Below are 25,762 nucleotides of genomic sequence, written 5' to 3' on the forward strand. Positions count from 1 at the left end.
AATAAGACATCTAATGTAACTTGAAGACTGAAAAATAAAAGTCGAATTCCAGTACGATACAGGATTTTGTTCTAAATGTTGAATTTGAGTTCGGAATGTGTTAAAAATGGGATATAAGTGAAGTTGAAAGCAGTAGAAGAAAAGAAACGACTGTTTTTGCTGTTAATAATAGCAAGCAGTGGATGGATAGTGGGGGCCAGAGCCACACAAAAGGTGCGTATAAACCACCAACAAGAATCCACCAATTGAACTATCCATTTCTCCATTTCGACGCCCATCTCTTCTCTGAATTTCTCGGAAACAACCCACCAATTTTCTATTTTGGTATTTAGTTTCCACTCCCCACTCAACTTTCCCCTTTTTCCCTCATCCAACTTCCTGCTTTCTTGCCCCAACTCTACTCCATCTCTCGCCAGTTACAGGTTCTTAGCTTCACTCTCGTTTTACCTGAATCGATGCCCTTCTCTGCGCTTTTGGCTTAATATCAACATGGTTATGCTTAATAGTTCCTTCGCCGCCTGGATCAGCCGCTTGTTCGCTTGCATGGGGTAAGTTCTCGATTTTCCTCATCAATCGTTCATTGCGGTCTTGTAAAGGAGTTGTTATATTTGCTTCTAATGGAGTTTTGTGATGACCCTTTTGTGTAATCCATGGAATTGCTTCTGTTTTCTGGCTTACTGAATAGTGGACCATCTCCTTTTTTCTTCTTTTGCCAAGAATTTCACTATTTCAACTGTAATGTTTAATCCAAACGAAGAAAGGGGCATGGGGGAAGTTGTGGGATTTCATGTTCTTTTGGATTGCTGGTATTAATGTGAATTCCTGAAGGAACTATGAACGAAACTAAGTTTATTAAGATTCAAAGTTCGAAACCATTCCACATTCTTAGTAATGTTTTTGCTGCAATTTTATAGCATATATAGTGCTTTATTAGGTTTATAACAGTGCAGGGGTTGTTTTGGATGCTGCACTAAACCAACACCTATTATTGCTGTGGATGAGCCATCTAAGGGATTAAGAATTCAAGGACGAGTCGTTAAGAAACGTAGCATATCTGATGGTTTTTGGAGCACAAGCACATGTGATTTGGATAATAGCACCATTCAATCTCAACCAAGCATCTCCTCTATCAGTACATCAACCCTCACGCTCACTCATAGCAATGTTGGTGGCAGTGTGAGCAACCCTTCTGAATTTGTAAACCATGGCAAGTTTCCCTTCTGAATTTGTAAACCACGGCGGTTAGATCGCGATTGCTCATTCAAACCTGCTCAATATAGCAACAAACCAATTGCTCATTTTCATTGCTTTCAGGTCTTCTTCTCTGGAATCAGAACAGGCTGCAGTGGATTGGTGGTGGTAGTAGCAGCAAGACAACGGATCAAACTCAACAAAAACAGAAGGCGAAAATCAGGTCAGTTCACCAAATGTCTCTGCCTTTCGAAATTGTACCCACCGTTTGTAAATTCTTTCGCTAAGTGCTATCTTGTGAGATTCTACCTGGGTTGGAGAGGGAAATGAAGCATTTCTTATAAGGATGTGGAAACCTCTCCCAAATTAACGTGTTTTAAAATTGTGAGGCTGACGGCGATACGTAACAGGGCCAAAGCAATATGTGCTAGTGGTAGGCTTAGACTGTTATAAATGGTATCAGAGCCAGACACCGGACAGGTGCCAGCGAGGACGCTGGGCTCCCAATGGGGGTGGATTATGAAATCTCACATCGGTTGGAAAGAGGAACGAAGCATTCCTTATAAGGGTGTGGAAACCTCTCCCAAATAGATGCGTTTTAAAATCGTGAGGCTGACGGCGATACGTAACGGGTCAAAGCGGACAATATCTGCTAGCGGTGGGCTTGGATTATTACAAATGATATCAGAGCCACAACACCGGGCAATGTCTCCGCTGGGCTTCCAGGAGGGGTGGATTGTGAGATCACACATCGATTGGAGAGGGGAACAAAACATTCCTTATAAAGGTGTGAGAACCTCTCCCAAACAGACACGTTCTAAAATCGGGAGGCTGACGACGATATGTAAAGGGCCAAAGTAGACAATATTTACTAGCGGTGGGCTTGGGGTGTTACAAATGGTATCAGAGCCAGACACCAGGCGGTGTGCTAGCAAGGACGCTGACCTCCAAAGGGGGTGGATTGTGAGATCCCACATCGGTTGGAGAGGGGAACGAAATGTTCCTTTGAAGGGTGTGGAAACCTCTCCCAAACATACGTGTTTTAAAACCGTGAGGTTGACGACAATACATATCAAACCAAAGCGGACAATATCTACTAGTAATGAGCTTGGACTGTTAGAGTAGTGATACAAAAATCTAGAACTAAAAATCTTGGTGGAGATCATATTAAATCTTCATTCCATGCGTGTATATATGCATTTGCTTGCAGTTGGCGTGCAACATATGACAGTTTACTGAGTACAAGACAATCTTTTCCTCATCCAATTCCTTTGTCCGTAAGTTTGGTGTTGCAAGTATTGTCATTTCTTTCTCCACTGGTTTCATTGTAAGACTAAGAACTTTAAGAACTTGATTTTAACAGGAAATGGTGAAGTTTCTTGTGGAAGTATGGGAACAGGAGGGCCTATATGATTGAAAATGCTTCGTTTATTTTGGATATATTCCTTGAATCCTTGGGAGGAACCTTCTTAGTACAGATTTCCAAAAAGAGAATAAAGGCTGTTTTTCTTCTTCTTCTTACCTTTATCAATCCTCCATTCGTCCTGTACAAATTTATGAACACCAGAACTTCCTTTTTCTTCACTGTTCATATTATGCATAAAAACTCGAAAATCTCCATCACTGCTGCTCAAAGTAAACTGTGTTATAATGTGAATTTACATGTATAGTTTGGTGACTTTGATGGGATTTTTTGTGGGTACTCTTCTATGTTTCTGTGTGGTATGTTATTGGTTGGATATGACATAGAGATGGATTCTTATATTATAACGGGATTTAAGTAGCTATCTTCTTTTCTCCCGTGCCCCTAACAAGATGAAGAATCTCCATTTAAGTGGGGAACATGGAGGGAGCTGAGCAAAATAAAAAGAAAATCATGTGATCTATATCAAGTTCCTCACGGTATCAACTCGACCCAAATCACTCACTAAAAAGATTCATTTTCTAGTTTTTGATACACAAAACATCTAGATAGCTTACATTATTGAATATATGCTATTCACATCGGTTATTAATTACTCAAGTATTTCGTATTAAATTAAAGGATGAGGTAGTGACGTAGCAACTACCTCGAAATTAAGAGGATTGTGACCAAAATGTGTTGTATCATTTGGTGGGTCTTTTATATAATTGTCCAAAAAATGTCGAATCATTTCAACAAGTTGTCTCTTGATGCCTCTGTTTTCCTCATGCCTACTCTCCTTAATTTCACTGCTGAGTTTCTGGGTTTAATTGTTCTTCTCTGATTTATAATGCCCAACTTCGCTCTTTGATCGATTAGGGAATGATGAATTAGTAACAACTCATTTGGGTGCTCACAGTCTGAGAATCTTTGTCCTGTTTCTGATGATATTGAAATGAGGAGTGGTTGTTGATACGCAATTGCATAGGTTTTGGTGCTGCAAGGCTAGCCATGGTTGGAAGATTGTGCCCTCAGCTTCAGCATCTTGACCTTGTGGGGCTCAATGGTTTTAACTGATGCAGTGCTGCTTCTTCTACAGGTAGTCCATCAGCCGCAGAGCTCAATTGAAGTTGTGGAGATGCGACATCCTTGTATGAACAAGGGACCAAGCAGCTGAATTCCCTGAGAAAGGTGTTCCTTCAATTGAATCTTCATTAGATTATGGTAATAAATGCTGTCTTTGTGTGTGCATCCATTTAGAGTTTGAGGCTCCATTGAGCTGCTGAAGCGCTTGTCATAAGGTACGTGTTGGTACATATGGCAAAAGGCTAAAAGGCAAGCAAATTGAACAAATGGCTATAAGATCTCTCATCCCACCGTCGGTCAGTGGTGGATGAGAGAAAGCAGAAGCACAATGGGGACAGAGAGGGGACCCTCCAAGCGTAGGGTACCCTAAAATGATGTTAGTATAACATGGGGTTGTAAAGTGGTTGGCCTGAGAATCTGAATTTGCAGTTTGGGACAGCAGCTTCCATTAGATTGGATTATTCAGCAGTGGCATATGCATATATCAACTCCACACCAGCCTTCTCTTCTTTTCAACACCTTTCATTACTTAAATATTCTCACCCTTCACATCCTTCTCAATTCTTTTCAAAAGATATTGAACTTGAATGTGTCGGTTCAAGTCCACCACTAGTAGATGTTATCCTCTTTGAGTTTTCCCTCTCGAGCTTCCCTTCAAAGTTTTAAAACGCGTCCACTAGGGAGAGGTTTCTACACCCTTGTAAAAAACGCTTCGTTTCTCTCCCACCGATGTGGGATCTCACAATCCACACTCCCCTTAAGGGTCTAACATTCTCGCTGGTACACTGTCTAGTGTCTGGCTCTGATACCATTGAATTGTGATGATAGTATAACATGGGCTTGTAAAGGGAAAGCTCAAAGAGGACATTATCTGCTAGCGGTAGGTTTAGACTGTTACAAATGGTATAAAAGTCAGACACTAGGTGGTGTGTCAGCGAAGACGTTGGGCCCTTAAGGGGGGTAGATTGTGAAATCTCACATCAGTTGGAGAGGGGAACGAAACATTCCTTATAAGGGTGTGGAAACTCTCCCTAACAGACGCGTTTAAAAACTGTGAGGCTGAACTGTTATGCATAATTTTTTTATTTTTTATTTCCTTAAAAAACATGAATTCATGCAATAAAATATGAAATTTGTAAGTGAAGAGCATATATTAAAGAATGGGGAATAGAAGGCCAAATAATTGGAGTTTTATAGGTAAAGCTTTAAATGAAGGGAAGATGGAAAACTAAATAGAAAGCAAACAAAAACAGAAGTCCTTTTTCTAGGCAATAGACCTCTGTTTCTTTGTACCTCTTCATAACTACATTTCCCATAACTCTTCAGTCCTTAGACAAGAATCGTTTAATCTCGACCCACTTTTGCAATGGCTTCATAATGTATTAGCCATTAATTGATATCAACGTATTAAGTATCACGAGTCAACTCAAGCATAACTTGACTACTCGAGACATACCTGATGTTCGAATCCCTCTCTCTTCTCTCTCAAAAGGAAATGAAATGAAAAGAAAAGGGATTGATTTATTCAATTGGGACCCCCAAGAACAGAGAGATGCAGTGCAGGAGCAAGACAAAGGCTATACCATTTCCTTTCACTGTAGCATTTTTGTCAACACTTCACCACCACCACTTCAATTCTCTGAACCCTTTTTTTCCCATTTCAACACTCCAATCCTTCTCTCATTCTCTCACTCAAAATATGGCTTTAAACAATTCCCTCTTTCTCATTCTCCCTCTCATATTCTCCCTCTCTGTCTTTCACCCCACATCAGGTAATTCCTAATCCAACTTCCACACATGTTTATATTCATATGTGTTCATAATTTTCTTAATTTTGTTGGGTGTTCTTAGTTTTGGGAATCTCAGGGAATGAAGATTCAAAGCAGAAGGAATTGGCTATTGGGTCAAGGCCACCAAAGTGCTTCAACAAGTGCTTGAATTGCAAGCCATGTGTTGCTGCTTTGGTCATTTCTCAGCGCCACAAAGGTGATGATAGTAACAACGGCGGTGTTGTTTCTAATTTGGAGGCGGCTCAAGTTCCCAAAGATGATGCCTATTATCTTCTCTCATGGAAATGCAAGTGTAAAGATAAGTACTTTCAACCTCGAAAAACATAAAAACACTTCCATTTTTCATTGTTTCACCCAAATTTTTATGTATGCCTACGTATCATAATATAGTGATTCTTGAGAGAGTTTTTTTTTGGTGCTTTTTCTTCTGCTCTCTTTGTTCAAGGGAATGGAACTGAATGTAAATTTACAAGATTTTGATTTGAAAAACATGTGGGCATTAAGTGTGGAATGTATGAGTATTTAATGCATATAAGTTAGTTGTTTTCGTTGAATCAAATGAATGGATTGCTCATAAACTGTCCATTGGACCACTCTACTTCTGTTTTTTTTACCCTTTTCAAGCATTAATATTCAGTAAAGTTATTGCATTTTGATCAAATTAGCCTCAAACTCAAAAGGGTAAGCAAAAGAATGTTCAAAAGAAAGAGAGAGGATGTGAAGAGACATAAGTTTGTAACTATTTGAGATTATCTTGATGGGTTAATGTCTAGTAATCCTGTGGTTGAATGGTCATAGTCATGCTACTGTGCTTGTCCCGACCAGTTTTAGGGCTGCAGCTAACCAAATCTTTGAATTTAAAGCTCGTTTCTTCACAGCAGATGAAAAATGGGTCTGAAATGAATCAACCCTTGTTTTTATATTCAACTTAGACATGATAGCAGCAGCAGAGCAGAAAGAGGATGATGTTTCTCATCTACATGTTCGATCTTTGAGATTCCACATCAGTTGAAAATGAGAACAAAACATTATGTATAAGAGTGTGGAAACTTCTAACAGACGTATTTTAAAAACCTTGAGAGGAAGTCCGAAGGTGAAAGTCCAAAGAGGACAATATCTGCTAGCAGTGGGCTTGAACTATTATAAATGGTATCAAAGCCATGTATCAATGATGTTAGATACTCAAAGCCATATCGGTGGATGTTGGGCCCTCAAGGGAGTATCAAAGCAATGTGCTGGCAAGAATGTTGGGTCTTGAAAGTGGTGGATTGTGAGATACTATATCGGTTGTAAAAGTGTGAAAACCTTTCCCTAACAAACGCGTTTTAAAACTTTGAGAAAAAATATAAAACGAAAAAGTCCAAAATAGACAATATCTACTAAACGATTACTCGTTACTTGTATGTATATTGAGAGATAGCCCATCAGATCCAACCAAAAGTTTTGAGACCTCGTGCAGATGATAAGAGAGGCAAAATGATGTAATATATATTCGAAATGTTCCCATCATATTGGCAAATTCAATGTGATAGGACCATATTAACGACTGTGTCGTCAACGACATGACATTTTACCTTATTTTTCGCCATCATCGAGTTAATGGGTTATGCCTTCGCCTTGAGGCGGTGTTCACTAGTTTAGCTCACAATGGCCGATTATTGTTTTGGGGTTCTTTAGATTATGATGAAGTCTCAAACTTTAGTTGTACTCTGGCTTGAAGAAAGGGAAAAAAGAAAGCCGCAGATTCTGACATGCCCCCATCATTCGTGTACTATGATCAGTGATATCAGTGATATGTGTCGCATTTAAAACCACAGGAGTTCTTTATTACTTTCTTAATGTTGAACGACCAGTTTTTCAGACGTACTATTAGAAGCTAGAAGATCATTTGTGCTATAAAATGTAGTTTATGGCTTAAGAATTATGATCTAATGATTTGTAAATGTAGGTAGTAATCAATTTTCAATCCCCAAAAGAACACAATTTCTCTGTTGTTCTTATAAACAGACCTGCTGTGAGAACAACAATAGTATAAAGAATCTATTAAAATATGTCGGTATAGCTCAATTAGTTAAGATATAAACAAATCTACACACTTCCGGTGTTATATATATCATTGGCAGCTTAACCCCTTTTGTTTTCTAAGTCATAATAGCATAAACAAAGTTCAGATCATGGACAAAGGGAAGCTTCATGAGCACCTGCTGCATCATTGATAGAAGTATCTCATCATGATGAACAGCTTTTGGGCAATAAGTATGTAACCAAGCAGGGCCTTCAGTTCCCCACACTCTCGGATGGTTTTCAGATGATGTTTTATAGCTTAGCACAGAAATTCTTGTAGAAATACAGTAAGGCCACACAAATAAGAAAATGCAGCCTATGACAATAGATGTATATAAAGGATTTAGGCCTCCCTATGTCTTTTTGCATACCAATATTTAGTTGTATAAAATTACCTTGTGATATACTATGAGATTACCTCCAGCACAACTGCAAACTGTGCATCCCTGTGTCCAATCCTTCTTTGCAACCTCGTTTGTAAGGAAAATTTAAACTAAGATTACTATGTAATTCCAAAACTATGTCATAGTATTATAATTCGTCATCATGAAGGAAGAATAATAGTTAAACCTTCAATTACGTGTGTGGACACTCAAATCCATTGCTTCTGCTACAGCTTCAATGGTTGACATTACGAAGTTAGATATCTATTGTAGAAATTGTCATCTAAAGAACATTTTTGTATCACACAGAATGGTTTCCCATGTATAAAGATGAGCTAGTAATTCAAATCTGAGGGTGATGGAAATTTTGGAAACGTGCCTTGTTGTTTAGGGTGGGGAGATCCGTCTATGACAATGGAAGATGTCCAGCCATAAGTGCATAGAGGATGTCTGCAGCTGCACCATCATAACCCTGACCTCCAAGAACCTGCAGCATATGTAATAATTTTAAAAACAGTATGATAAAAAAGACATTAACGTATTCCTGGCAGAAAGAAACAAGACATAATCATTCGCAATCTAATGAATGAAACCACCTACTTATGAGCATTTTATCGATATACAGTACATTACTTCTGGACACAGTGCACTCAGTCCAAATTCAGAAACCTTCCAGATTTCAAGGAAATATAGGATTAATAAGGAACAGAGCACATGAATTCTTTTTGTCCAGAACCATGAATTTTATCCCTCTATTTAAAAGTTTGCACCTTAATGTCCCAGTGGTGCACACCCTTGTTGTGACAATGAGCAAGTGCACCTATAAGTTGTTGAAGGTATCGCCTAGACTAAATTTTGGGAAGCTTCTTCTGAAGAACCTGTGCAGATCAATACACATAATATGGTTTCAATATTTACCAATCTAATGTAAAGAAGGAGATAACAGTATTCAGCTGAAAAAAACCCGTACTATTTTATTAGACAGTTCATGTAACCGCCTAAGTCCACAGCTAGCAGATATTGTCCTCTTTGAGCTTCCTTTCAAGGTTTTTAAAACTCATCTGCTAGGAAGAGGCTTTCCCACCGTTATAAAAAATGTTTTGTTCTACTCTCCAATCTGAGGTAGAATCTCACATTTCACCACTCGAGACAAACTCAAGAATAATATATATCTTTGCCCGGCTAGCGAGCACCTGGAATTTAGGGGGAGATAGAAAACCATAGAGGAAAGATACACGATGCCAAAAGCAGGAAGCCAACTACAGATAACTCCTACGAGTTATGTGATATTACGTCATGAACGTACCTGATGCAGACGGGCAATATGTGGATGCCTAACAATTTTCATTATTGACATCTCCCTCTTAATCTGAAAGAGAATTTAAATTAACAAAAAGATTTAGATCATGAAACAAAGGGCAAGTATCATTATGAGTGTGTGTGTAATGACAGCATCCTTCCAGAACATGCATGTCGCAGGCTTCTTTAATTCCTGACTTTAAAGGGCAGACCCCTCCACGAAATCCCTGAGTTTGTTCATTTCTTGATTTCTTTGAGTATTTTTTCAATCATTAGGAAATAACATAACATGTGAGATCCTACGTCGAATCGATTGGAGAGAAGAACAAACGCCAGCAAGGATGCTGGCCCAAAAAAGGTAAATTGTAAGATCTCACGTCGGTTGAAAAGGAGAATGAATCATTCTTTATAAGAGTGTGGAAATCTCTCTCTACCAGACGGGTTTTAAAAACTTTAAGGGGAAGTCCAAAAGGAACAATATCCACTAGCGGTAGGCTTGGACTGGTCTTGGACGGTTACAAAATGCGGTTACAAAATGGGTATCGAGATGTCGATTTTTGAGGATGGCAAAGCTTAAACCATGGCAAAAGGCATCTCCACATACAGAGAATCCTTATTAGAGTGATAAGCAAAATGAATCTTGAAGTAAGTAGTGTATCCATGTGCCTTACCTCCATAATCGTTTATATATCTTTTTTTTACACTACCAAGCGAAATTAATGCGCAAATTAACAGGTAAGATATCCAGTTTGTACTTCAGTAAAGGGAGAGTGGGGTTCAAAATTGATAAACAAGAAGCCTGGATTGAATAATACAACCGGTTGGGCATCGAGTTGATACTAAATGCATATGCTGACCCTTTACATGAACATGGCACAGAGAGTCGCTTCATGATCGCATTACCCAGAAGAAAATGCAATCCCGCGATGGTTTTCAACTAAAGAAAACAAATATCCATAAGCATAAGCATCCAACGTGACAGAAAAAACATCAACAAAAAGTATCAAATAAGAAAAGGTAAGTTCTCAACTATTTTATTCTAAAACACAAATCGGCGTGAGCTGAACGGCCGAGCCTAAAATGGAATTCGAATAGTACACCTCAGCTTTGACCAAAGACAATAGCGATCAATTTTGTATCCTTATCCACCTATTTCACTTAATTAGATATAGAACCAAAATGTGAGGAGCATCTTGAAGAACAATAATTCAGAGAACTGATGACAAAACGCCGGTGAGATGCTTACCAGAATTTACTTCATCACCGGAGGAGCAACTCTGAGTATTGGAACGAAAATAATGGGTCTGGTGAAAGAAAAATTAAGTGATTTCTTTTTCTTAAACGAAATAAAATAAAGGATAAGTTAAAAAATAAAATAAAATATATATATATACCTAATTTAACAGCTCGTTACGGAGCCCATTACCAAGCTTGGAAAGCCCATTTAACAGCTCGTTACGGAGCCCATTTCCAAGCTTGGAAAGCCCATTTAACAGCTCATTACTGAGCCCATTACCAAGCTTGGAAAGCCCATTTAACAGCTCGTTACTGAGCCCATTACCAAGCTTGGAAAGCCCATTTAACAGCTCGTTACTGAGCCCATTAATCTACCATATATCTATTAATCACCCATATTGGTATGATTCGATAGACATAATCATGCAATTTATTTTATAGTCAATTCTCCATCAAAACTAAAATGTATTTGACATGTTGATAAATTTTTATTCATTTTCAAGTCTTAAATATACAAGTTTTAATTATTAGTAGGTTATGAGATGTGAATTATTTTTATTTAAATTTGATGTTAGTTTTTTTTAAGAATTTTAATTAATATTCGAATATTTTATTTAACCATTTCTTCCTACTTCAAAACCTATCTATCGACAAGAAAGAAACGACGAGCTATGGTGGGGTCCATTTGGGGAGATTCTTCTTTCTGATTGGAAGATGAAAAAGGTGATGGAAAAATGAACGGTCTTGATTGTCCATAAAGAAATCAATGATCGCAAATTGACTAGGGACATCTCACCCGAATATGATATATTAATTTCTTTTGGAAAGTTTCATTCTATATATTACAAGAATAAAATAAATAAATAGATTTACTCAATTAATAAAAATAAAATTAATTAATTTTGGAAAGTAAGAAACAAGGAGCTGAAAGAAATAGAAAAAAAATAAAATAAATCTGTGATTTGTTTAAAAAGTAGTTATAATTTTTATTAACATTATTTTCTTATTTTAATTATTATGTAAATTCCAAAAACATATGGACGAAAAATAAATTTTAATTAAAATTCCAAAGAGATGGACCATAATATATCAATTTTCCATACTTTAGCCATCATTATTGAACACCCACTTGAAATTACAACAATACCCCCAAATTGGCATAGTCCCCCAATCGCTGTTCTTATTTTCGATGACTTTTAAGACTCACCGTTGAACCAAGCCGTGGGCACCACCAGTGACGCCGACTTTCCCTCTGGGCTCGACCAGGTGGGTCCCCGGATGCTACATTCAGCCACTCCTCGGCGAGAGTGGTATAAACGTAAATTTGAGAAGCTCTGAGGGCTCGCTGTCAAGATTGTGGAAGTAGTTTTCGTGATCACGTGAATAATTTAACGAGAATCGTTAAAAATTTGACACGCCACCAATCAACGGTGTTCATAGGTCATCAGTCACGTGACGTATTAACAATACTGGGTCCCACTTCTACTCTCTAAAATGTCTACATTTAAATTGCAAGTTTGGTTTATAATATATTAAATATTCTTCAATTAACAATAATAAATTTTACTCTTTCAATAAAATAAGATGAAATTATCATAATTAATAAATCAAATAATTCCTTTCTAATTAATTTTACGAGCTTCAAAGTTCATGCACGGGTATTAATGTAAGTTAAATAGTATATACCTTTTATGAAGGAATAATTTATACCCTTTATAAATAAGAAATAGTCAAACGTTTCTTTATGACTGAAACAATTCATATCCAGTAGGATGGTGGATATGTATGTTGATTTTGTTTTATATTCACTTGGTTCATGTGACTCCCTTGTACTTGGTCAAAGCCCAAGTGTTCCTCGAGGCTGCTCGAGCCTACACCTTTGTGTGTCTCGTCTATGCATATTTTCTTTATTGATTAGCCACATGGCAAGACGATTTTATCTCATAATAAAAGTTTTTTGGGCTCGTATGGATTTCGAAGATTGGAAGAATGTGATTGAGTTCCCAAGAATCATACATTGAACAATGTTGCTAGTATATCAAATTCAAATTGAATAGCATTTAGACATCTTTGTTTGGAGCCACATTACCGACTACTAGTTGCTAAAAGAGAAAACCAAACAGCCAAACCTCGTGCGTACACGGTTTTCTTAGTCCTCACACGCCCGACGTCTCAGATTTCATATTCAATTGCCACTAATTCTCCTATAAGAATACCCCGCGCCACCGCCATTGTTATGGGTCAGCTCTCGAGGAACTGATACATACCAGGCAAGAACAACTTCGTATGCAATAACAAGCTCAAGAATACCTTCATAACAATGATTCTGAGAAGCGCTTCGACTCCCCTCTTCAATTCATGGTTACACCATTCAAGAGATTCATACCTGGAGCCGGAGATCGTGAACCAAATCCCTAGGGCGCGTTCCATTGTGCTCTGTTGCTCACCCAGTTGCACATCACCGATAATCGATGACTCACCCAGGAAGATTACTCGGGCGTTGTCCGAGACGGATCTTCGGGACATGTCCATGAATAAGATGAAACCCTTTAACAGAACTCTGAGTGGGTTTTCTGAGGTTGACGAAGAGAGAGATGTAATCGGGTTTAGCCGCTCCAAAACGGCGTCATTGAGGCGTGAATCGATTTCTGAAACTGGGGATAGGGATGGTGGGTTTGTGAATGTTCTGGTTGGTGGTGGAGTTGGTGGTAGTGGTGGAAGGATCAGTGGCGGCGGAGGATCCGACGGTGGCGACGATGGGAGTTTCGGGATTGGAGATTCGAATCATGGAAATGACAATACGGATCTGCACTATCAGAAAATGATCGAGGCAAATCCTGGGAATTCAATGCTTTTGAGCAATTATGCACGGTTCTTGAAAGAGGTATATCCAATTGCTATATCATAGAAGAAAAACTCTTATCCGATTTCGAACATTACTGGTTTCTGGTATTTACAAGGATTTTTACGGGTAATAGGTACGTGGGGATCTTGTAAAAGCTCAAGAATATTGTGGAAGGGCGATTCTGAGCAATCCAGGCGATGGTAATGTCTTGTCTATGTACGCCGATCTGATATGGGAAACTCAAAAGGACACTCCAAGAGCCGAGAGTTACTTCAATCAAGCCGTTCAAGCTGCCCCTGATGACTGGTAAGCTTTTAGATTATTTGATGATGAACTTCACACTTTTTCATGGGAGTTATGGTTGTTTAATGTCATATTGATTGCTCTTATGGTGCAGTTATGTTCTAGCATCATATGCACGGTTTCTTTGGGATGCTGAAGAAGACGAAGAAGAAGAAGAAGATGGCTTAATCGAAAAGCCAGCGACAAGCTTCTTTCAAGGAGTTCATACCCCACCTCCTCTTGCTGCCGCATCTTAATAGCTCTTGGACTTCCCCTTGCGCCCAGCTCCTTTGTATCATAGCTTTAGAGATAACATCTCTTGACCCTGTTTATAATCCGTTCTTGGCCTTTAGTATTAGTATATGCAGCAGTGAGTTGTATGATCAATAGATATTGAATTTCTCCATACGGAATGCGATTTGTAGAAAGGAAATAAGATATATATTTTGTGCTCAGCCTGCAAGCATAGAGTTTTGCCTGAATTTACCTTTAAGAAGAAAGAAACCAGGAAACTACTACAATGGATTTCTAATGCTACATTTGTTACTACTACCCAAGATTGAACATGGAGAGAGATGCCACTTGAGTGAAAAACTTTCTTGTCAGCTTCTTCTTCGTCATGTCTTCAGCTCGGTTTGCACTTTTCGACAGTCGAACATGGTGGTCGTTCGAATGTTGGGCCTTTTATCTTGTCTGCTTGCGCAGTTTATATCCTGTGAAGGTTGGCAAAAGGTTCCCCAATCCAGACAATTTGGAGGAGACAACATTTTATTAGTTTGTAGTACCAATTTGGCGAATTGCCGTTGGCAGGGTACTAAATAATTTGGAGTTTGGTTCAACTTCAAAGGATCCAAAACCAGCCTAAAACTGAGCCACCAACCAACCCAATTCCCAGGAACACAACCATTACAATGGCAGATAACTCTGCCTCTGATGCAGGTAATAACTTGGGAGTATTGATCATGATGACACTTGTTAGATATCCGTTGCTCAAGCCGAGTAAAAAAGTGAGAACTATCACTGGTAATTCAGTTTTCAGCCACCTTGGACCATGGATGCAGGCCATGAACAGTGGATAAAACAGAAGCCTGGTGATGCAGAACCATGTTGCTGTCTTGATGTTCTTCAAGATATATATTGCAGTTAGAGATTTTCCAACTAAATCTGCAACATTGTATACTGTTATCAGTAGAATAGGATACCAATCTTGAAGCAGTTTGGATTCAAGGTCCTCTGCTATGACTCCGGGAAAAATCGAAAGCGTAACGACATAAGTTATGAAAATTCCAAATGCAGGCCATCTGATTTTACCCACCACTGTCCAGAACTTTGACTTTGAACATGGAGGTTCATCAAGAAGAACTCTGTAGTAATGCTGCATCACTGGCAGCTTGCACAACAAGTTACACGACACAATGCAGCAGAAGAGAATCGACGCACCGACGATGAAGTACAAATGCGCACTCTTTTGAAGACCCTTCGGCGATTGTGTTAGTGAAGCCTTTGTAATAATCCTCAAGATTGAAACAAGAACACCTGCCACCATGAATTTTCTCAATCAGGTAATTTGTAATGATCTTTTTTAGCTTGTTTGTATAACAAAGCAGGAAATCATCTGTTATTTTCAATTTAATACTATACACCAATACCCAGTTGCCACATCAATAGAGATCATTAAAATATTAACATACTTTTTCATGCAGTTGAATGGAGAAAGTACTTCTTTTATTGCCCTTTCAGCCATCTTAAGGCACATGCTTTCTAGGATGCTAGATCATGTCTGGCACTTTATATTTGTGTCAAAGTTTTCGTGATAAAATTTGAAAGGTAAGAGGAGAAGGTTTGGACATATATAGTACCTGAAGAAGCAGTCCCGGCAAACACAGCCTGCATAAATTGTTTTGGAAGCCTACCAGCTGATCCTATCAAACTTCCTGCTACCAAGCCATCAGCCAAACCGCAGGTGACAATGGATGCAACGATCACGCCATAAGCTTCGTTCGGCCGCCAGTTCGAACCAGTGATGTTTGAAGCCCAGTCCATGACAGGAGAGACCAGAACAGACAGGATGAACAAAGAAAACCCCAAGTTCATTCTAAATCTAAAGCTCATCTTCTTAGACCATCCATCCCAAGCAACCATAAGAACCAGAAGGAGCACAGAGGAAGTCATGTAAGCGACGGAGAAAACCTTTTCGACGTGTTTGGTGGGATAGAGGTAGCCAAAGTAATCAACAGCAGTGATGGAAGCATTCCATGGGAGCAAATTACCAACACCAAGCAAGAAATGGATTAGGTAAGCAATTTTGAAAGTATCTCTTGGTTCTAGTTGCTCTCTCATAATAATAGCCTTTTCAGCTTCCATTTTCATGTTCAAGCGTTCTTCTGAGTTCTGGTGTTGGGAATTTATGCATTGTCAAAACAGTAGCTCGGCATCCAGAAATGATGTGTTGATGAGATGGGCATATCCCTTTGAGAAAGAGTTGAAATTATTCAAAGCTTAAGGTAATAAGCCAGCCAGCAGCAGTGCCACTTCATGATTGGTGGCTGTAATTTATAGACATGTTTGATCTTTTTCAATGTTGTTAACCATTAAAAACAGCTTCCCTCAGTCACCATGGAGAGGGATGGCTCTGTTTTAGGCTTTGAAAGCCCTTTATTGAAATAATTGACAGCTCAGTTTGTTTGGATCGCAGATGTGATTGATGGGTTCAACTTGGAACCAATATGACTCACGAAAGTAACCAAAAAACTTGTGCTTCATGGATGGGCAATATTATTAGGCTTGCTGCTCCTTTATTCTACTGCTACTGCTACACATGGAGGGGCTGCATTCCTCATCAACCCCATCTCTAAACTTCAATTCCATTCCATAATTTCTGGGTTTAAGCTTTAAAGTTTTAAGGGTTCATTAAGTAATCATTCTCTGAGCTTTTGCAGCCTACAGGCAGAGCTAAAACTGGTTAGAGTAAACAGAGCTGACATGAACCGGAGGGTCCTATCAGCGTGGCCAAGATGACACATACAGATGATAAGCCATCCGCATGGGGAACTTGATTCTTCTTTTTCCCAGTCAGGGAATTTTCATATTGGAGAAGGTTAATTGCCCCCATCCATCCTTTTCTTTTTCTTCTTCTTCCTGTCATTTCGTACTATCTTCACTTGGTTTTTATATTCCCCTCACCTTGATTAATCTGAACAAGACTTTATTCATGGAGGTGAGTTGTTTGCATTTGTATAGGGAATTGTTTATATTACTTTAAATATATATTATTCACTAGAAAATTCCTCCGCCTATGATGTCCTTAACTGTGAGATCTCAACTAAACATTTCTTATAAGGGTGTGAAATTTTTTTACTAATAAATCATGAGACTAATAGCTAGATGTAACTGGGCAAAGCAAACAATATCTGCTTGCAGTGAGCTTGAGCTATTACAAATGGTATTAGAGCTAGACACCGGGTGGTGTGCCAATGAGGATGTGGTCCCTCAACAGGGGTGGATTGTAAGATTCCACATTGGTTGGAGAGGGGAACGAAACATTTCTAATAAAGGTACGTAATGGACCAAAGTTGACCATTTGTTAGATTAATTCTCATTACACACCATGAATTGTAAATTAAATGACGAAACAAGTGAATTCGATTGCACATTCTTAGTATAACGAACAATAGAACCTTAACTGTTTGGTTATACTCAAGCTAGAAGATTTGATCATACGTTACACAAGTTGGATATATCATATTTGTTTATATGAGTTTCGTTAGCATATAGATCAGTGAGTGACACGATATGGAGATTGAAAATTGCAAGACGGCAATGAATGCATAAAAGTGGAAGAAAATTAGAATCTTTGTACCTAGTTTAGTTACAAGACATATGTAGTCAATTGTTTCAAAATGAAAGCGTAAGAGATGGTGATGCATTATTATTGTTTGGTGCACATCAAATCTGAGTAGAATATATAAAAGGAATTGAAGGCAGAAAAAAAAGAAAAGGGTACCCATGGTTTGAAAGCCTGAAAAGCGATTCACGCCACTCCAAAACCACTCCTTTAGAAGCTATTATAATAACCCTTTTGTTTTTGTAGTCTTTTTCCATAGATGTGCAAACCCAATATTTTTGACAGCAAATGCGATTCCTTGTTCCTCAAAATTGCGCATATTTTGTACTCTTATTAATATTCCCTCTCTTCTCTCTCTCTCTCTATATTAATGTTCTTGTTATAGTCGGTTACGTATCGTCCTCAGTCAACCTCAGTCACATGGTTTTAAAACACGTCTGCTAGGGAGAGGTTTCCATATTCTTATAAGAAATGTTTTATTCTTCTCTCATATTTATGAGATCTCATCATTCACAGCCTTGGAGGCCAAGAGCCCTTGCTGGCACACCATCCTTTGTAATTGTTGGAATAGGACTAGACCCTCACCATAGTAGACGACAAAACGTAACGAGCCAAAATGGACAATATCTACTTACGGTGGGCTTAAACTGTTACAAAATGATACTTTACCTCGTCTTTCGATGCATGCATTTCGTTTTCTTCGTCTCCCAACGAATGATTGTGAGAATCTTGGTGTAATTTGTGGGAGCTCCTATTTTCTTGTCTTATTTAGCAACCCTGCTAAGCTTTTTCCAAATCTAGGAAAAAGAGAGGAAATCTAATTAAAGTAGTGGTAGTTGATTTTAGATAAAATAAGTAATAACTAAGTGTGAAAATGTCACATTATATATCAAAATCACTGATGTTCTTCCAACACGAATGAGATCTTGGCATGATCTTTTTAATATAAGATCGGCTCGACTCGTAAGAGTACAATTTCACATCACTGCTTCAATTACGAGAGAAGAGAATTGAGTATTGATGCCTTTTATTTGCTTATAAATTAGTTGGCTCGATTTTATTTAAGACCATTTGCTTCTTCTTCTTATTTTCAATCAAAGTCAATGATTAATGGCACGAGACTATAAGAACATAGCAATTAAGCTACGTAACCTCAACAAATAATTATAGCACACAAGTAATTGTCTATCTCACGCTAATTAAGTTAGCTCGTGTTTATGCAACCCGACAATCTATGAGATTTTGTGAAGGTTAGGCTTAGTTTTCTCTTTATTTTTCGATTATAATTTTTTAATAATGTGAGTTAATTTTTGAAATATTGGTGAAAAAAATTTACAAATTTATATGCATTTATATAAGAGATTTGGAGTGGTGGGTAGGGTGAACGACATACAATTATTTGCTAGCATATTTACGACATGTCGTTCCAAGAAGAAATAAAATGGAAGGTTCAACATTGCGGCTATGGGCTCAGTCGTCGCCACAAAGTCGAGTCGGCATATTTTCGAAGAGAAAAAGAAGCGAAAAACAGTCGACGCGAGGGTGTTATACTGCGAGCAGCCACCACTCAAGGCAGAGCCCCTGTGTCAGATTTAACATGGAGAGGGCGGAGGTAAGGGCGTCGTCGACACCGTACGGTGGAGGAGGAGTTGGAGGAAAGGTTCGGAAGCCAACCTCAAGAAAGCCGCCGCCTACCCCTTACGCTCGGCCGGAGCAAAACCAACCGCAAAGGCGGTGGCTTTCGAAGCTTGTTGATCCGGCTTACCGGCTCATCACCGGCGGCGCCACACGACTGCTTCCCTATTTGTTCTCTAAATCACTGCCCTCCAATGCCCTTCCGTGTCCAGGAGATGAAGATCAAGGTCATTTGCCTCCCCCGATCTTCTCTCTTAAGTTTCCTATTTACTGCGACCTATCTAGGGTTTTGGAAATCGCATTTGAAATCAATATTATTTTTATACTCTCTATTTTAAGCATTTGGGGAAATTGATGGTTTTTCTGATGATAGTGACTAGTGAGGTTTCTAAATCTCTTCCCCCTCAGTAAACATCTTGTTGCATTTGCAATGTGACATTTCTAATTCACGTAGGTGAAATAAAATATTGTATTTGTAGCTATGCTTTGCAGTGCTGGATGCATATATCTAATGGACATTGTTCACATCAGACTCCATAGAATGTTATTATTGGTTTTGTTTGTACATCATGTTGTAAGACTAGGTGCTGATGATGTATTCTTTTTTAGCAGATCACGTCGAGGCAGAATTGGAGGATAACGCCCCTGGAGAAGAACTCCGCAATGTAAATGTCTTTTTTTTTTTTTTGTCTTTTTGTTACATTTGTGCGGTTCCATGGCTTCTGAGCACATTCCTTTATATGCCATCTCACGAATGAGTATCCGGGTATTGCTTTGATTACAGACAAATGAACAATCGGTATTCATAAATGCGTATTGAGGTTGTGTCGTTCAATGAAATTGAAAGCAATAGAAATAAAGTCATAGGGGAAGGGTTACCTACTCTTAACAGTCATTTTTCACTCACTTTGATTAGTGTGTAATCTAGAAGGTTATGATTGTTTTTACCTTGCAAGGGCGCTCGTGTGTCCGAACTATGCTATTCAATCTAAGTCCTGTTTGATAATCATTTGGTTTTTTGTTTTCGAAAATTAAGCTTTTAAACACACTTCCTCCTATTGGTTTCTTTGTTTTGTTATCTATTCTTTACAAATGTTTTTAAAATTGGGGTAAGTTTTGGAAACTAAAATAGTAGTTTTTAAAACTATACATATATATTAATTTGATTAAGAATTCAAAGATGGAAACAATAATAAGAAATAGTGAGAAAACAATCACAATTTCTAAAAACTAAAAACAAAACAAAATGGTTATCAAATGCTTGATATAGTTGCTTTTCTCTCGTTTCCCTTTCCTGTATGGCAATATTCTTACCCTGATCCTGATGGGTTGGAGTTACTAATCACAATTTCTCATGGGATGATTACCTATCTCCTGTTTTTGCTTTCATTTTAGTCAATTTTACTTTTCATTTTGAAAAATGATATGCATGCAGTAATGTGATTCACTAACATGCATTTTGCTTCATGTCTTGCAGCAAGGTGCATCTACCATAGATGGATTACCAGGTCCTAGTGGAGAGGCTTGTAGATCAAATTACAATTCTGATGTTAATGGCCGCCAAAAGGACAGAGAAACTGATGCATTAGCTGGAAATGGGAATTTTGATATTGAAAAATGGATCCAAGGAAAAACATTTTCAAGGTAAATCAGAGTGTGACCATTTTGTCTGCTCTATAGGACAAAAGTGAGTGTCATTTATTGTGTCTAAGAAGCATGGACATGGGCACAATCCAACATGATACTGATATAGATATGATAACTCATTTTCTTAGACAGGCACGACAAAGACTTCTTTAGTAAAACATCTATTTTCAGATAAAGAATTTATCTTAATTCACAAAATTGGTGTTTAAGTTTATTTGAAAATGTTGTAATATGCAATATCTTAAAGAAGTTGAAGAAGCCAATTGTGTGTATTTGACTGTGCAGTTCCTTATGGTACAATTATGTTTATACGATTATATGCTGATAGATCTGATATTTTTCTTTGTTAATTTTTCCCCATCTTTTTATTAGTCAATTACCTTTAGAAAAGGTATAAGAAAGTGCCCAACATCAACACATACTTGAGTAGTATCTGAGTGTGCTCAACATGTAAGACACAGACATGTTCCCTAAAGTACATCTTGCGTTCATCTTCAATTTTTTTTGCATCGCAGGCTTTAGTCGAAGTGTTTCCTTGTTGAATGAATTGAAACATTATTGTGAAGGAACTTATTTTATCACTGATGGAAGTACTTTCCCCTGCTAGAGTAAATAGGTCTATTGCTTCTGAGGTCAAATGTCCATATATAATGGTCTCGATAATTTCATTTCTAATCATATTTAACAGCATTATTGTTCTACCATAAAGTGGTAGTGGCTTGGTGCGTCTATGTCTCTTTTGATCCTCCTATACATTGTCTACTGCCACATAGCCAGTTTGAGTACTTGATTTCTTTAATTGGCTGATTTTGCTATGCAGGGATGAAGTGAGTCGTTTGTTAGAGATAATACAATCAAGGGCTCTTGAACCTTCTAAGAAAGTGGAAGACAATAAAATTTCACCACAGAGCATTGAAAAACAATCTGAGCAGCCACCTGCTGCAAATAGAGTTATAAAAATGCCTCGCGAAGAAAAGAAAGAAGATTTGGAGAGAGCTACATGGGGAAACTTAACTCCTCATCCACATTCATCGGTTAGTAGGGTGAATTCTTGAGCAGTTCCTGTAGAAAATAAGTATAAATATCTCATGGCTGTCTTGTTTCTCTGATAGGTTTTATTAGCCCATGCTATATTTAGTATTTTTTTTTTTCATTTGAATATCAACAAATCACCCTAGGTACTCTTTTGTATTCATTAATAGTATGATGTATAAAACACCAAGAAGTCTTATTTAGTTTTGAAATGGACAAAAAGCAGAGGAAACTGATGAATGCCTTATCCATAACTATGCGATAACTAGGTTGTTCGTATTTATATTTTTATTCTGGTTGTTGTTTTAGTACTGTTCTTATTAATTAATAAAAAAATTGTATTGATGATATTCTGAAAATCAAATCATACCAGTGTTGATGATACCAAAGAAAGACCCACCAAAAGGCATGAGACCGAGCTGTGATTACAAATGACCCGACTACAAGATAATAAAAAACGTCCTCTCTCTGTTAGAAATATGGTAAATTTGGTTGATGTCTGAAAGTTCATCGGCAAATAAGAAATTAAAGTTCTGGAATGGGGATTTGTACAAGAACCTAATAAATTATTTTTGCCAAAATCTTCAATATTTGTTCATGTTGAGAGTGTTATTAACGTTGTTCTGTCTCTAATAATTTAACCTTTTGGATGTATTGGCAGACACTAAATGCAGTTGGAGCATCACCTGTGGATATTGCTAGAGCATACATGAGCAACAGGAAATCTGAACCGGGCTTGCTTTCTGACAAGATTCCTGATGATGAAAGGACTTTGCTTAATGGTGACCATCAAATGTCAAAGCCCTTTATTCCATTCATGTCCCCCAATCCATCAACTTGTTGGCCTGGTGCCATGTCAGAAAGTCAGCGTAGTTATTTAACTCCAAGAAGTCAAAGAGGTAGATTTGGAACTCATAATTTCCCACGGACTCCATATTCTAGGAGTATCTTTTCGAAGTCTAAGTCCAAGGTTTGTAGACATGGGCTTTGATTCTTTTTTTTTTTCTTTTTTTCTTTTTTTTTTTTGTCGTGACAAGTGTATGTAGAGTAAGCAGACTGCATATGTTAACCATGCTTTTGCATGTTAACAGCTAACTCAGTTGCAAGGAGATACCCAAAAGTTTGTGAATACACCATCTCCTCTCTGGCAGCAGTCACGAACTCCAGCTTATTCTCAGGTAATTCTTGTTTCATTAAGCACTCGATGACTAAAAGCCAATAATATTACCCAAGGAACTCTTGTTGAAAAATTCCTTTGTAGCATTTTCTTGGGCTTCAGTGCTGGAAATTTTTTTCGTATCCATAATATGCCAACATTTAAGGTAGTATTAAAGATGATCCTTGTAGCCAGCGGAATAAAAGCTGAAATATTATAGAGAACTGGAGTTTAAATTTTGTGTATATATGCGTTGCAGGGTAGAGCTATAATTTTTGCTGGTGGGCAGTATTTTGCATCAGAACTTTTTATATACCTGATGTTTTAATTTTGAAATTTGAAGGGGCATATTAGAGGAAAAACTTTTAACACAACTTTACGTTTCTATGCTTTGTCTGGTGCCCGTGTTGAGTATATCATTGATATCTTAGTCTTAACCCTTAAAACCTTTTACTTGACCAAAATATTCAATTCACCTTTTCTTACTTCTGTCATTACTTTTTTTTTTTTCTGTTGGTCTATATAGATGACATCAAGCAATGATCCATTCGATGAGGCAACTGGTTCCATTGGTCCATTTCGTAGGCTTGGGCGTAAGGCATCTGCAGTTACTAATTCTAGACGATCTGCTTACCATTATCCAACCCGCCAAGCAGAGACAAAGGTAGAAAATTCCAATATTTCGGAAGGGATTCTACCTGATATGAAGAAGAATCTGGAACTTGGGGGAGCAAGTACCATTCCTCTATCACCCTCAGTGGGAAACAACATCTCTGAGTCAAGTCTCTGTCCACAGTCCAGTCAGGTTGCTAGGACAATCCTAGAGCATATCAGTAGAAACCCACCTACTCCTAAAGAAAAGAATGAAGAGTTAAAGAGAGCAATAGAATGGAAGAGAACCCCATCTTCCAGTGTACAAACGATCAAGCCAAATGAAACTATTAGTTTGGCTGTAGAGTTAGACTCTCGGCAAAAAGTGAACCAAGTAGATCAGAACTGCCACCCCACATTGAGCAATAAGGGGAAAACCGTGTCCACGATTCATCTAGAGTCGAGTGCTGGCAGAAATTCTGATGCTGTAAACCAAAATTCTTCTGACCTAAGGTTTAGGCTTAGCAATGCTGATCTGAAATACAAGGATGACGCAGGCCTAAAAATTAATATCTCATCGCCTAAGGTATCATCTTAACTTTGTAATAGGTTCAATTCTGTGATGATGGACATACAGATGCTTTCATTTATTTACTTCGAAATTACTAGCATAAGCTTGAAGAATTCTTAATTGCTTGTTGAATTCATGGGCAGGATGTTCCTCCGAAGAAGATCGTTCCAGCTCTTGGATCAGAAGTGGGAACTCAAATGAAGCCTTTCTCCTCTCTTGGAACTAAACCAGGTTTTCCATCCATTACCGTCAAGAAGCCCGAGTCAGGGTGGACAATTTCTCCTGATAGTGGTTCGGCATTTACGTTCCCTGTTTCGGGCGCATCCTCGGGAATGATCTCAGAACCGCCAACACCGTCCATCTTTCCCTCAACCAGCATTGGGGGCAGTCAGCCTCTGTTATTGAAGCCTGAGAATGCAGTTCCTTCATACAGTTTTGGCTCAAAGAAGTCCAGCCCTACCCTTGTTTTCTCATTCCCTTCAACAAACAGCAATACAATCTCCAGCGACGCCTCAAATATTAAGTTCAGCTTTGGGTCGGACAATCATAAGAGACTCTCCTTTAGTTCCGTTGGAAAAGATGCAGTTTGTTGCTAACTGATTAGACTTGTCAAATATAGTTTTTGATCTTGTGCTTGTGGGAACGACTAGAGTATCCAAACGAGGAAAGAAAATTGTTTCAAAAACCCTTTTTTTTATAAAAAAAACAAATAGAAAATTGAAAATTCATTGCTAGTTTAATGAATAAAATTTCCATTTCTGATGATAATATCATGGTAATGCTCTAGTTTCATGTATATTAGTTATCAACTGTCACATCCTCGAGTGAGAACAACACTCCTGATTCAAGGTTATGCAGTTCGAAGTTGAGAACTAGGCCCAAGTGGTTTCACATGTGAAGTGTTTGATGCAGATTCCCGAAGAAGTCCAGGAAAAAAAAATCTGGGAAAAGGGGAATGGATGCCTACCTACATCTACATCCACATCCATCCTAATTCCTATCCATGAAAGATATAAGTAGATATTTGATTGGATGACAGGCTAGGAAAGAGGTCAGTGACCAATGAGAGAGCCCCACAAAGGACAAGAACAAGTCCACGTGGCAGACTGGATATCACAAGATGAAGGAACCCTGAAAATGGAAAAACTTGGAGATGCCATTGCCAGGCAGAGTGAGAGAGAATCACATGTTGGCTCTAAATTTTGCATGTAACGAGGAAGAGGAAGTCATTCCCTCCATCCTCCATCCTCTGTCATCAGATAAACTCAAATTTGGAGGGGTCCCCATTTTGAATGGGGTAAGAGAAAGAAGAACCCATTACAGGAAAACTGATGAAAATGCCAAGAGAGAGAAGAAGAAGGGTCCAGGAAGAAAGTGCGGAAGGAAGGGGGGCTGTGTTGGATTGAAATGACATTGGAAGTGAAATGAATGCGGAGCAGACATGAATGCGACGTTTCAGATTCTAAATGTCAGGAGGTTTTCTGAATATCAGAGCAGCAGCAGCAGCACCAACAGCAGCACCAGCGGCTGCAGCAGCGCCACCCACCACCGCTACCTCTGCTCCACTCTATGCTCTTTTTCTCATGTCTTTTTCCAACTCAACCAAAAAAAAAAAAAAAAACAACTCTTCCATTTTCACTCTTTTTTTCCCTTTGTTTTGCCAGTTTGTAATCTATCTATTTATCTCCATACATTCATTACCAACCAC

General features: G+C 38.3%; 5 protein-coding genes and 1 long non-coding RNA gene across 26 annotated transcripts; 4 read left to right on the forward strand and 2 right to left on the reverse strand.

Annotated features, from left to right (window-relative positions):
• Positions 1–236: 236 nt before the first annotated feature.
• On the forward strand, positions 237–2,939 carry LOC111793390 (uncharacterized). Its single transcript, XM_023675237.2, has 5 exons — positions 237–548; positions 951–1,207; positions 1,315–1,414; positions 2,402–2,468; positions 2,555–2,939. Exons 1-5 carry the CDS (start codon positions 490–492, stop codon positions 2,606–2,608), a joined length of 537 nt encoding a protein of 178 aa, XP_023531005.1. The 5' UTR covers positions 237–489; the 3' UTR covers positions 2,609–2,939.
• Positions 2,940–3,476: 537 nt separating this feature from the next.
• On the forward strand, positions 3,477–6,067 carry LOC111793391 (EPIDERMAL PATTERNING FACTOR-like protein 1). Of its 2 annotated transcripts, none has more exons than XM_023675238.2 (3): positions 3,477–3,607; positions 3,693–5,451; positions 5,531–6,067. In XM_023675238.2, exons 2-3 carry the CDS (start codon positions 5,232–5,234, stop codon positions 5,794–5,796), a joined length of 486 nt encoding a protein of 161 aa, XP_023531006.1. In that variant the 5' UTR covers positions 3,477–3,607; positions 3,693–5,231; the 3' UTR covers positions 5,797–6,067. The 2 variants fall into 2 exon arrangements, with proteins under 2 accessions (XP_023531006.1, XP_023531007.1); XM_023675239.2 differs by having other exon boundaries at positions 5,546–6,067.
• A 1,376-nt stretch (positions 6,068–7,443) lies between these two features.
• On the reverse strand, positions 7,444–10,562 carry LOC111792600 (uncharacterized). Of its 20 annotated transcripts, none has more exons than XR_015420638.1 (6): positions 10,462–10,552; positions 10,073–10,152; positions 9,223–9,285; positions 8,887–8,977; positions 8,687–8,794; positions 7,444–8,403 (listed from the first exon to the last, which is right to left on the reverse strand). It is a non-coding gene; the product is annotated as an uncharacterized LOC111792600 (long non-coding RNA). The 20 variants fall into 20 exon arrangements; XR_015420634.1 differs by having other exon boundaries at positions 8,887–9,109; XR_015420637.1 differs by lacking the exon at positions 10,073–10,152 and having other exon boundaries at positions 10,462–10,562.
• A 2,052-nt stretch (positions 10,563–12,614) lies between these two features.
• On the forward strand, positions 12,615–14,033 carry LOC111792370 (uncharacterized). The gene is made up of 3 exons (XM_023673781.2): positions 12,615–13,335; positions 13,430–13,602; positions 13,694–14,033. Exons 1-3 carry the CDS (start codon positions 12,772–12,774, stop codon positions 13,833–13,835), a joined length of 879 nt encoding a protein of 292 aa, XP_023529549.1. The 5' UTR covers positions 12,615–12,771; the 3' UTR covers positions 13,836–14,033.
• Positions 14,034–14,180: 147 nt separating this feature from the next.
• Positions 14,181–15,946, reverse strand: LOC111792372 (Nucleoside transporter family protein). The gene is made up of 2 exons (XM_023673782.2): positions 15,438–15,946; positions 14,181–15,114 (listed from the first exon to the last, which is right to left on the reverse strand). The coding sequence occupies exons 1-2, from the start codon at positions 15,940–15,942 to the stop codon at positions 14,420–14,422; spliced, it is 1,200 nt and encodes a 399-aa protein (XP_023529550.2). The 5' UTR covers positions 15,943–15,946; the 3' UTR covers positions 14,181–14,419.
• A 2,925-nt stretch (positions 15,947–18,871) lies between these two features.
• On the forward strand, positions 18,872–24,782 carry LOC111792369 (uncharacterized). The gene is made up of 8 exons (XM_023673780.2): positions 18,872–19,284; positions 19,670–19,722; positions 20,535–20,701; positions 21,525–21,738; positions 22,398–22,706; positions 22,828–22,914; positions 23,419–24,069; positions 24,198–24,782. The coding sequence occupies exons 1-8, from the start codon at positions 19,020–19,022 to the stop codon at positions 24,648–24,650; spliced, it is 2,199 nt and encodes a 732-aa protein (XP_023529548.1). The 5' UTR covers positions 18,872–19,019; the 3' UTR covers positions 24,651–24,782.
• The last annotated feature ends 980 nt before the right edge of the window (positions 24,783–25,762 follow it).

Source organism: Cucurbita pepo, chromosome 4 (assembly GCF_057944985.1).
Source record: "Cucurbita pepo subsp. pepo isolate OVF chromosome 4, ASM5794498v1, whole genome shotgun sequence".
NCBI classification, from domain to species: Eukaryota; Viridiplantae; Streptophyta; class Magnoliopsida; order Cucurbitales; family Cucurbitaceae; genus Cucurbita; species Cucurbita pepo.

Coding starts and splice junctions, on each gene's coding strand:
- LOC111792369 (XM_023673780.2), top strand. CDS start 19,020: ATGGAGAGGGCGGAGGTAAGGGCGTCGTCGACACCGTACGGTGGAGGA. Junction 19,723..20,534: donor CTGGAGAAGAACTCCGCAAT/GTAAATGTCTTT, acceptor CATGTCTTGCAG/CAAGGTGCATCTACCATAGA. Junction 22,707..22,827: donor TTTCGAAGTCTAAGTCCAAG/GTTTGTAGACAT, acceptor GCATGTTAACAG/CTAACTCAGTTGCAAGGAGA.
- LOC111792372 (XM_023673782.2), bottom strand. CDS start 15,942: ATGGAAGCTGAAAAGGCTATTATTATGAGAGAGCAACTAGAACCAAGA. Junction 15,115..15,437: donor TGCCGGGACTGCTTCTTCAG/GTACTATATATG, acceptor TCATGGTGGCAG/GTGTTCTTGTTTCAATCTTG.
- LOC111793390 (XM_023675237.2), top strand. CDS start 490: ATGGTTATGCTTAATAGTTCCTTCGCCGCCTGGATCAGCCGCTTGTTC. Junction 549..950: donor CGCTTGTTCGCTTGCATGGG/GTAAGTTCTCGA, acceptor ATAACAGTGCAG/GGGTTGTTTTGGATGCTGCA. Junction 1,415..2,401: donor AAACAGAAGGCGAAAATCAG/GTCAGTTCACCA, acceptor ATTTGCTTGCAG/TTGGCGTGCAACATATGACA.
- LOC111792370 (XM_023673781.2), top strand. CDS start 12,772: ATGATTCTGAGAAGCGCTTCGACTCCCCTCTTCAATTCATGGTTACAC. Junction 13,336..13,429: donor ATGCACGGTTCTTGAAAGAG/GTATATCCAATT, acceptor TACGGGTAATAG/GTACGTGGGGATCTTGTAAA. Junction 13,603..13,693: donor CAAGCTGCCCCTGATGACTG/GTAAGCTTTTAG, acceptor CTTATGGTGCAG/TTATGTTCTAGCATCATATG.
- LOC111793391 (XM_023675238.2), top strand. CDS start 5,232: ATGCAGTGCAGGAGCAAGACAAAGGCTATACCATTTCCTTTCACTGTA. Junction 5,452..5,530: donor TGTCTTTCACCCCACATCAG/GTAATTCCTAAT, acceptor GGGTGTTCTTAG/TTTTGGGAATCTCAGGGAAT.